This window comes from Ictalurus punctatus, chromosome 26, assembly GCF_001660625.3.
Source record: "Ictalurus punctatus breed USDA103 chromosome 26, Coco_2.0, whole genome shotgun sequence".
In the NCBI taxonomy this organism is placed as follows: domain Eukaryota; kingdom Metazoa; phylum Chordata; class Actinopteri; order Siluriformes; family Ictaluridae; genus Ictalurus; species Ictalurus punctatus.
In genome coordinates this window covers 11845531-11857541 of record NC_030441.2, presented here as the reverse complement: position 1 = coordinate 11857541, position 12011 = coordinate 11845531, and the positions used below count along the sequence as shown (strand labels likewise).

Below are 12011 nucleotides of genomic sequence, written 5' to 3'. Positions count from 1 at the left end.
CCCCGTTCCCTGAAGGAGGAAGGTTTTTACAGCCGTTATTTCCTGATCCACAAAAAAGATGGGGGTATGCAGCCAATTATAGATCTGCGTCATCTGAACTGTACTCCGAGCTGATGCTCAAACTTATCATTCCGCAGATCCAGGTTGAGGACTGGTTTGTTTCAATAGCTCTAAGAGACATATATTTCCACACAGAAATCGCCCAGTCACAGGAAGTTACTGAGGTTTGCGTTTAGAGGCAAGGTGTAACAAAACTGTGTTCGTCACTTCGGGCTAGCTTTATCCCCTCACACCTTCACAAAGTGCATGGATGCCGCTGCCCACTGTGGTTTGCCCTCACTTCTCCCACACCATTGGGGCTGGATACCATTGTGTACATGTGGCCGTGGTCACGTCTGTATGCTTTCCCCCGATCGCTCTGCTCTCACAAGTTCTAGCGAGAGTTCACCATGACCATCTCAGCAGACCATGTCTGCTGCTAGTATCACCTTATTGGCAAGCTCAAAAATGGTTTTCAGAGATAATATCCCTGCTAGACGGCATTCATTGGAAGATTCCTGTCCGCAGGGAGCTATTGTCTCAAGCCAGAGGGCTGATTTATCACTCTCAGCCAGAACTATGGAAACTGTGGGCCTGGCTCTTGAGGGGCACCAGCTCATAGATGCTCGTCTCTCAACTGAAGTTGTAGAGACCATGTTGAATGCTAGAGCACCATCCATGATTAATCACTCCGGCCAGTGGCGTAGGTCCAAGCAGTTACTGGTCTGCTTTGGCAGCAACAGTAGAGGTGATGCTGTGTCAAATCAGCGCATCTCTAATTGGATAGTGGAAGCAAGCTCTATCGGTTGTAAGGCGCACGGTGTTGTTATGCCTCTGAGCATAAGGGCTCATTCCACTAGGGGGATCACCACCTCGAAGGATTGGTCCAAAGGGGTACCCTTATGGGATGTGTTTGTTGCGGCGGGGTGGTCTCCGCCGCACACATTCATTCGATATTACATTTTGGACATGCATTCCACCCTGGGCTCGAGTGTCTTGCAGTGATCCTCGGACTCGGATCTTTTGAATAGGCCATACCCTGGAGTAGGTATTCTTGTTCCCACAGCGTGAAGCTCTCACAACATTGAGTTCCCTTTGAAAGGGAACGTCTGGGTTATGCATGTAATCCTGTTCCCTGAGAACGGATTGAGAGGTTGCTTAGCTTTGTCATACTGGGTCATGAATGTGAATTGCATCTTCGCTTCAGATAATAGAGGCTGACGGCGTGGTTCACAAGTGCCATTTTATATCATGCGATGCGCTTAATTGCTACATCACCTCATCACAGCAGGCCTATAAATAGGCATGATGTTAGACAAGCTTCAGATGCTGGCCATGCGCCAGAGCGCTTCCCACAGCCTGAAGCTCACGCAACATCTCGTTCCCTTCTCAGGGAACAGGGTTACATGCAAAACCCAGACGTTTTTGGCAGCAGGAAAAACAGTTTTCTACAGGAATAAAGAAGTCATGATTCAGATAAAAAAAGCAAACTATATTAGGTGTCGAGTTTTTATTACTCTTGAGAGAATGAGTTCTTGTTGCCTACATTTTAAGTGATACTATTCAATGGACTTAGGGGGAAAATAAGCATGGAGGAAAAAAGCATCAGGTGTCGATATTTTATGTATGATTCTTGCCCTTAGAAGGTCATGCCATTAAAGCAAGGTGATTTGCACCTCTGAAACTCCTGTCCCATTAATTTGTCAGCAATAGTCTGCCAGCTAGCCCTAGTATTTAGTGCTTATCTGGGGTATTACACATCTGACAGGAAGTCAATAGCAGCCTTTAGTGAATGGTGACAAATCCAGGTTCATTTACATTAGAGCAGAAGTCCTGTAATATCCACCTACACAGGGATTTTTTTGTAATTCCCTCTGTGCCTCTATGCTGTCCTGTCAAAATGCATAATCTTTAGAGATTGTGACTATTCTAATGATGTGTTTGTGTACTAAACAGTGGCTTGGTCAATTCTGGAAAGTTGTGATAAAAGTTGTCAGTATTGAGGCTGCAACTTCTCAACTGTAACTGGCCTTGCTATAAACTACTATTCATTTATTAAAGTAGCTAACTACACTACAATCTACTAAGAAACAATAGTTTACTACATTTAAGATACATTCGTTGTTTTTTCCTCACTGAAGCTACTTTCTGAAATTGAGGAAAAACATCTTAGGCATTTTCATTGCACAGCTAATTTATTGGACCCACTAGCAATTTACATGCTTTGTACAGCCATAAAAAAGAGATGTTGCTTTTATATTTATAAATTATTCTTAGTAAGAAACAGTTAACATTGCTTAACTGTATAAAAAAAAATCAATTGAAAAACAGCTGATACAGCTAGCTAGATAATGTGTGTACAGCAATCCATGTAATATTAAATTAAATAGCCATAGTTGGATATTAGCTGTAATATGAAGTCCCTTATGTTTGGAGACTTTTGGGATACCCTGTAGATTAAAATTACACTAGAAGACCAGACAACATTTTTCTTGTCTTCAACTTATCTTCAGCTCTCAACTGTTTTGCCCACTTGTTCTTGGCTGAGTGGAATCCGATGTTCTCTTGTGTTGTTGTAGCCCATTCGCCTCAAGTTTGATGTGTTGTGCATTCTGAGTTGCTTTTTGAGTTACCATAGACTTCTTTTAGCTTGAACCAGTCTGGCCATTCTCCTCTGACCTCTCTCATCATCAAGGCATTTCCAACTGCAGAACTATTGCTGCTCACTAGATTAATTTTTTCCTTTTCACACTATTCTGTATAAACTCTAAAGACTTTTGTACATGTACAAAAGTCTTTCCAGAGATTAGAACTTTCAGTTTTTAAGTCTTTACAAAAAAAACATTCTAGGAGATTAGAACTTTCTGAAAGACTTAAACCAGTCTGTCTGACATCAACAACCATGTCAAAGTCACTGAAATCACATTTTTCCCCCATTCTGATGTTTGCTATGGACATTTACTGAAGCTCTTGACCTGTATCTTCATCATTTTATTGAATTGAATTGGCTGGTGAGTGTATATATATATATATATATATATATATATATATATATATATATATATATATATATATATATATATATATATATATATAAAATTTTCCATCTCTACCCTTGCTTCTGTAAACTTTCTGTGCCCTCTCAATGCTTTGCCCATGCTTACCAAAAGCCTTCAACCTGCCTGGGGCCTGATCTTCCCTACAGCACTGTCTAGTTAGCCTCCAATTAGGCCACTTCATAAGAATGCATTATCATTCTAATGAATAGACTACACTTTCCAATCATCAGGGAACACAGAGATGTACTGTATAATAGGAGGAGAGGAGCTGCCCTTTGCCTGGGTCAGGTCCAGCTGATTGCTATGCAAAGAATGAGCGGTGAACTGGGCAGAGTATTGGCCTGGCTATCACTTATTCTGAAATCTTAATACATCCTTCAGCCACTGGCTAAAAAGGTTTAGCCCTGGGTGGAAGCACTCAGAGCAAAAGAGGTTCTTTGGGATATAATACAGGATACACAATGTGCTCATAGTACACAGGTAACATTTTAAAGCAGGAGAATTACTGAGTGTGTAATGGAATTGTCTTATAGAATATGAAAAAGCAGCATATGAAAAAGCAGCACGTGTTTTATGTGAACTGGCTCTCTAAATGGCAGGCACCTATTCACTTTTGGTGAGGTTAGTGAGAATATGGATAGATTAGTCCAGGATAACAGTTGGTAAATGTCTGGTGAAAAGTGGTTTGTGTCTCACATCTGTGTTCTGGTTTATTCTTGGAAACAGTGGTCGTCAGTTTCTGTGTTGGCTTAATCAGTGATGTGGCACACAAGATGTGTTTGCACTCATTTGGTTGAAACGTCAACATGGTTCTGGCAGCAGGGGGGCAAGAAGAGCTCTCCAGGAGGGAAGCCAGATGGAGCTACTGATCAGGGGGTTTAGCTATTTATCTGCTCCAATGATAGGTCTTGGCTGCATGAACCCTCTTTCTCTTTGCCGCTGTTTCTTTTTGTGTGTACCTCAGTTTGTCTGCCTATTTTTTTGGTTGGCAGATTGGGTGCAAACTATTATCACACAATGCACTTCCCATTTTGTCCTATTCTCTCTTCTCTTCTCTCTCTATTTTCATTTATTGTTTATTTGGCTCCTTTTTAGGCTGCCAGCAATGTCAACTTTACTGCAATTCCCCATGGCATCCTAAATTGTGTTTTATAGGCAAATAGTGCTTTTTAAATGCTTTTTACTGCAACAGATCTTCTTAAATGGACCTGTCTTTTCTCTCCTCGTGTTTCCTGTAGGCTGAGCTTCAGAAGATGAAGCAGCAGGCCCAAGAGACCAAGCAGTATATGGACATTCAGGAGGTAGAAGAGCAGAAGTTGCAGAAAATCATAGCAGATGCTGATGCAGAGAAAGTGAGCCTGAAGAAAGAACTGGATCAGGTAAGGCAGAAAGAAAAGGGTGTGTGTGGGTGTGTATTTAGGTTTTGCTTCAGTAGCCACCCATTTGCCATGCTAAAAAGATGCCAAGTTCAATCTTTCCAGTAAAAAAGATTCGGGTTTGGGCGCATTCCAAACTTATTAAAAGTGCTGTCTGTATGTGAGGCCACAGCTTCACTTTGGTGATAGAAAGAACCAAGACCTCGGGTCAAGTTCTCAATAATGAGAAAAAGAGAAAGACAGAATGCGTGTGTGCAAGGGGATCTGACTTGTCACTTTCAAAATTAACAATGGTGGAGACATCAGGTCAAGCACAACACAGGTTAATCAACCAACTATGGTTTAATTAGAAAAGTAATATGTCCCACATATGTGCTCAGAACAAACACACGAATGCACATTATTTAATTGTTCCCTGATTCTTTTGGAGTTCTTTTAGTCTAATAATATTACCTGTCTATATATACCAGTCTATATATAAATGACACTTGGCTACAATGTAGTGTGTGTACAGCTTGTGTAACGGTGTAAATTTGCTGTCCCCTCAAAATAACTCAACACACAGCCATTAATGTCTAAACCACTGGCAAGAAAAGTGAGTACACCCCTAAGTGAAAGTCCATATTGGGCCCAATTAGCCATTTTCCCTCCCCATTGTCATGTGACTTGTTAGTGTTACAAGGTCTCAGGTGTGAATGGGGAGCAGTGTGTTAAATTTGGTGTCATCGCTCTCATACTCCCTAATACTGGTCACTGGAAGTTCAACATGGCACCTCATGGCAAAGAACTCTCTGAGGATCTGAAAAAAAGAATTGTTGCGCTACATAAAGATGGCCTAGGCTATAAGAAGATTGCCAAGACCCTGAAACTGAGCTGCAGCACAGTGGCCAAGACCATACAGCGGTTTAACAGGACAGGCTCCACTCAGAACAGGCATCGCCATGGTCAACCAAAGACGTTGAGTGCACGTTTTCAGCGTCATATCCAGAGGTTGTCTTTCAGAAATAGACGTATGAGTGCTGCCAGCATTGCTGCAGAGTTTGAAGGGGTGGGGGGTCAGCCTGTCAGTGCTCAGACCATACACTGCTCACTGCATCAAATTGGTCTGCATGGTTGTCGTCCCAGAAGGAAGCCTCCTCTAAAGATGATGCACAAGAAAGCCCACAAACAGTTTGCTGAAGACAAGCAGACTAAGGACATGGATTACTGGAACCATGTCCTGTGGTCTGATGAGACCAAGATAAACTTATTTGGTTCAGATGGTGTCAAGTGCATGTGGCGGCAACCAGGTGAGGAGTACAAAGACAAGTGTGTCTTTTCTACAGTCAAGCATGGTGGTGGGAGTGTCATGGTCTGGGGCTGCATGAGTGCTGCCGGCATTGGGGAGCTACAGTTCATTGAGGGAACCATGAATGCCAACATGTACTGTGACATACTGAAGCAGAGCATGATTCCCTCCCTTCGGAGACTGGGACGCAGGGCAGTATTCCAGCATGATAACGACCCCAAACACACCTCCAAGACGACCACTACCCTGCTAAAGAAGCTGAGCGTGAAGGTGATGGACTGGCCAAGCATATCTCCAGACCTAAACCCTGTTGAGCATCTTTGGGGCATCCTCAAATGGAAGGTGGAGGAGCACAAGGTCTCTAACATCCACCAGCTCTGTGATGTCATCATGGAGGAGTGGAAGAGGACTCCAGTTGCAAGCTGTGAAGCTCTGCTGAACTCCATGCCAAGAGAGTTAAGGCAGTGCTTGAAAATAATGGGTTTCCGCACAAAATATTGACACTTTGGGCCCAAATTGGACATTTACACTTATGGGTGTACTAACTTTTGTTGCCAGCGGTTTAGACATTAATGGCTGTGTGTTGAGTTATTTTGAGGGGACTGCAAATTTACACTGTTATACAAGCTGTACACTCACTACTTTAGATTGTAGCAAAGTGTCATTTCTTCAGTGTTATCACATGAAAAGATATAATCAAATATTTACAAAAATTTGAGGGGTGTACTCACTTTTGTGAGATACTGTATATGTATATATATGTGGCATATGTACAGTGGCAAAGAAAGCTGATGCAGATTTTTTCATAAGGTCAGGGATATCCATATCCTGAGGGTACTTTATTTGCATGGACCATGCTGACTCCAGTTCCTTATTTATATATCTATCATACAAAGACATAGTTTAGTATGTGCTCATAGAAGTTTTAATCGGACTAAAGAAATACTTTATCATTTGGTTTAGCCTTCTGCTTGATGAAATGTCCATAAAAAGGATTTATATTTGAAAAGAGCACAAGACCACACTAACACATACTACACTGAACCTAGTAGCATTATGGAATATAATAAAAATAATTTAATAAAAAAAATAGTATGAAGTAGAAACTGTGGCTGATTTATTTCTTGCCCAGACTATAGATTCATGCTGTCTTGGTAAACCATGCCCCTGGATTTTGTTATAAAAAATAAATATTGCAATTTTTACAGCCTAATTAATTCAATGTCATATTAATAATAGCAACAACAACAACAACAACAACAATAATAATAATAATAATAATAATAATAATAATAATAATAATAATAATAATAATTATTATTATTATTATTATTATTGTTGTGTTTATTGTCTTAAATAAGAAAATTTATGAGGGTAGTTTTCTGCATTTCTTTTTCTTTTTTTTTTTTTAGCTGTTCCTAAAACAAGGCGCAAACAGCTTACTATATCTGGTTCTATGTGTCCAAGGCATTTACTGTAGTTTACATGTTTTGTTAGAATTTAATGTCAAACTTATAAATTACACTTTGTGTGTATCTATGTTTGGTTTAAGGTATGGTTTTAAATAGACATGCAGCCCTTCATTGAGTTTGCATTACATTACGTAAAGGGAAAGATACTGTCATACAAATGCATAGAATGGTGCACTCACACATGAGTTAGATAAGAGTTCCGCTGAAGCTGGAAACAGACGATCAAGGTATTTGATCTTCAGAAGAAAAGGCGCTTTCTTGCTTTATGGACTGAAGTTTATCCCAAACTAAAATTAGAGCAATGTTTGTGTCTCTCAGTAGGTGTGGGTCATATACCTTCCCACATAAAGAAACTGCCATTGCACAAAGCCTGGGACCAAATAAAAAAGATGATGCAATGTGGCAAGATGAGTCATTCTTTCCTCCATATGTGGTAAAACATGTGAAACTGTAGCTCCAAAAAAGTTTCAGCAAAAGCTACGAAGACTTTTACATATTTATTATATCATTCGAAGTATTTAATATTAACATTTGCTTCTCTTTTGTCATGAGCTCCTCCAGCAGTATGTGCCATCCAACATCTGCCAGACCTATTTTATACTGCTTTTGGGTAGTTTTGTTAATGTTTATGCTTTTTAAACATTTTTCAAGTTTTGTTTGCTTGCTCTGGTATTTATTGTTAAGGTAAGTAGCGAGCGGGACATTCTCGGGACTCAGCTGGTGCGGCGGAACGATGAACTGGCACTGCTTTATGAGAAGATCAAGATCCAGCAGTCCATTATGAACAAGGGTGAGATCCAGTACAACCAGAGGGTGGAGGACATCCGCCTGCTCAAGCTGGAGATCAGGAAGCTGCGGTCGGAGAAAACAGTCCTCAACAAGACTGTGTCCAATGTCGAAGACCTCAGGTAGGCTTCGATTGTGTATACACATGGCTGTGTATCAGCTGATTTTCATTTACTAGTATAGGATATGTGTGCTCTATTGAGTAAGGAATAAAACATAATGGTGCGTGCTGTTATATGAAAACAAGTCAGCCCCAATTTTTTCTCTAATATCAACATGCACCAAAGACTTTTATTCCTCTAATAACACAGCAATTTGCCAGCACTAACAATTTTATTACTTTTGAGCTGTTCATAGTTAGGCTGTAGTCAAGACTGCCACTGTCAAGTCCAAGATCCGGACTGGCCGAGTCTGAAAAGCATCAAATCCTTTTTGACCCCAAGCCTTTACTTCAATTAGCTGACTTCATACATGCATTGCGCCAATGATTAGGCTGTTTTCTAGAAGATTGTATTACTTCTTATCAAACTTTTTACATGCGAAAAGAGAAGACAACAATAACATTATTTTTATTATTGGATTAGTCTAAGACTATATCGAAACCAATGCCCAAGACTGAGAAAAGTCATGTATGCATAATCCATGTATTTAATTTTTTGGGGAAAAAAATCAGGCTTTTCTGCTTTTCAGATAAGTGATTTTGAGAACATGTTTAAAGAAAGCTAAAGAAATGGGTTTTGAGTAAAAATCAGAAATATTTATAAATGCATATGGCCAACAGTTTGGAACAGATTCTAAATGGTTTTGGTTTTCATTGAATGAAAACAAAAAAAGAGATGAAAGAGGCCTTGTCTCTGGCTGACACAGAATCTGTATTGTTATGGTTTGTGGAAAGATACAGGAAGAAGGGGTGAATAAAATAAAAAAAAGTAATTTATTGTCTGCCTTGGTAATGCGAAACCATAATGCATGCTATCTCGTACTCCTCCATGGTTAATTAAGTAATAAGAGCACTGGGCTTTGCTTGCTGTCCATCTCTCTCTCTCTCTCTCTCTCTCTCTCTCTCTCTCTCTCTCTCTCTCTCTCTCTCTCTCTCTCTCTCTCTCTCTCTAACTTGCCAAAAAAAAAAATCCTACAACCCTGAATTATGCACTAATATTTCCAGGCGGTCCTCTTGATTTTACATCATTAATTCAGCTAGAAAAGATTCTCTGAAGTTTTTCCACATTGAGGGAGAGAGTGTGTGTGTGTAAGAGAGAGAGCACATAATTTCAAAGTAAAGTTTAATATTCTCTTGCTAATGACAGGATTACCTGAATATATGGCGTATTGTAACCCAGACGGAGTAATCAGTAAATGATGTTCCTGATTAGAATATGGAATATGTGTTAAATGATACAGTAAGGTTGACTGTCTGACACATCCAATCATATCCCACTTTCCATATATATATCTGTGAATATAATATAACAGTGTATGCTAAGGCTATATTCGTCCTTAATGGCAAATATTGTAAAACAAGTTCAATACCTACATGATTAGCAAAGTCAGTGTTTCTGACAACACTGTTGAAAATGACAATTCATTTTCATAAAACTGTGTCCAACCTGATCACATTTGAACAAGCAAAGTTGATGTGCTTGGACTTACAAATTAAGTTGTAAGAAAAGGCAAACCACACCCTTAAGCCTAACCTTAATCTCTGTAGGTTCTCATACAAACTGAGTCATGGAGCTTGTTATGAGTTTGGTTGTGAGTGTGAATATGAAGCCATGTTGTTAATGTCTGATGCAACTCATTAAAAAGTTTATAATTAGATTATAAATTGACTGAGATGGCACTGTATGAAAATATATTTCTGCTAAAGATATTCCTGCTTTTCATATTTAAACTCCGCACAGATACTAAACACACCAATTAGCCATAACATTTAAACTACCTGCCTAATATTGTGTAGGTCCCCCTTGTGTTGCCAAAACAGCTATGACCCGTCGAGGCATGGACTCCACAAGACCTCTGAAGGTGTACTATGGTTAGCAGCAGACCCTGCAAGAGTCCTGTAAGTTGCGAGGTGGGGCCTCCCTGGATCGGACTTGTTTGTTCAGCACATCGCACAGATGCTCGATCAGATTGAGATCTAGGGAATCTGGAGTCCAAGTCAACACCTTGAACTCTTTGTCATGTTCCTAAAACCATTCGTAAACAATTTTTGCAGTGTGGCGGAGTGCATTATCCTGCTGAAAGAGGCCACTGCCATTAGAGAATGTCATTGCCATGAAGGGGAGTACCTGGTCTGCAACAATGTTTAGGTAGGTGGTACCTGTCAAAGTAGCATCCACATGAATGCCAGGAATGCCAGGTTTCCCAGCAGAACATTACCCAGAATATCACAATACCTCCACCAGCTTGCCTTCTTCCCATAGTGCATCCTGGTGCCCTCACTTTCCCAGGTAAATGATGCACACGGACCCAGCTGTCCACATGATGTAAAAGAAAACGTGATTCATCAGACCAGGTCAGCTTCTTCCATTGCTCCATGGTCCAGTTCTGATGCTCACGTTCCCATTGTAGGCTGTTTTGGCAGTGGACAGGGGTCAGCATGGATACACTGACCAGTCTATGGCTACACAGCACTGACATTTTGTCAGTATTTTGTATTCTGACACATGTATTCTGACACCTTTCTATCATAGCCAATATTAACATTTTCAGCAATTTGTGCTATAGTAGCTCTTCTGTGGGATCGGACCAGACTGAATAGCCTGCATCCTCCACATGTATCAGTGAGCCTTTAGGCGCCCATGACCCTGTCACCAGTTCACCTTTGTCACTGTTAACTGCATTTACTTGTCTGTGGCCATGACTAAATTTCCTTCAGTAAACGAATTTGCTGCTGTTGTCAGAGGGGGAAAAAAATGGTAACACAGTCTGCTGCCACTGTCAGGTGAAAGGTAAAATTGCAACATGTTGGCTGGAGAGCCATCTATCATAAATACTGAGAGAGAAGCTGTGGGCCAGTTAACATTTGTCTATGGGCCGCATTTGGCCCTGAGGCCAGACTTTGGACACCCCTGTACCAGATGTATAGGAATAGATTTACTAACCATTTATTTACTGTATACTGTAATACATACAGGAACACAGTTTAATATACCAAAAGGGTAATGAAGATCACATGAAAGGTTATGCATATATGATTGAATATATTAGTAAATATAGTAGTAATGTAGTGAGTGTATTTAAGTTGATATAGTAATTGTATAATTGAAGAGCATGGATAGCGTTTCAAAATTGATTGAAATCTAATTTTAATGTATTCTGGGGTTCACTTTGGTGACATGGGATAATATACTTTTATATATACTTTTCACCATTATATCATAATGGTGGCCAAAATAACATATGAGTAGTATACTTAGTATATATAAAGTGTAGTTCCAATAGTAGTTTAGCACTACGTATACTTCCCCCTCCCACCTCCTGCCAAAAGGATAAGCTACTTAATACTCAATGCGAACACTAGACAGTTAGCGAACATAAGACAGTTGACAAGATATCTGAAAGGAGGTTTAAGTCAAATTAATATTTTTTTCCAATCTTTACTGCTAATGCTAATTAGCTAGCTAACAGGCATTCCAACTGGATGTTTCATAACTTAAAAAAAAATATTACTGCTAAATTATTACCCACAAAACTAGTTTTTATTGAGTGAAACGATAATACTACAAGGTAGTTTTTGTGGGATTTTGTTCATATTCCTATACTTTTCACCATATTCCTAATGGTTCATCATTTTGCTAATAGTGCTAACAGTAGTATAGTTAACATAAGATTTAATAGGGGATTTTTGAATTGTATTCAGAAAAGTTAATATATTTTCTTAATCTTCACTTCTAGCTATCTAATAGAAGATAACTGACAAGATTTTTAGTCATATTCTTAAACATTCAATGCCAAACATTACCAAGCTATCTCAATTTAAGGATATCTC

General features: G+C 39.6%; 1 protein-coding gene across 3 annotated transcripts in view; it reads left to right on the top strand.

Annotated features, from left to right (window-relative positions):
• The window catches only part of cfap58 (cilia and flagella associated protein 58), a 134263-nt gene that overhangs the window by 62245 nt on the left and 60007 nt on the right, over window positions 1-12011 (top strand). For all 3 annotated transcript variants that reach the window (XM_017456834.3, XM_017456835.3, XM_053676090.1), the window contains exons 12-13: window positions 4337-4477; window positions 7919-8142. In XM_017456834.3, coding sequence (XP_017312323.1) covers window positions 4337-4477; window positions 7919-8142 — 365 coding nt within the window. The remainder of the gene's footprint in view (window positions 1-4336; window positions 4478-7918; window positions 8143-12011) is intronic.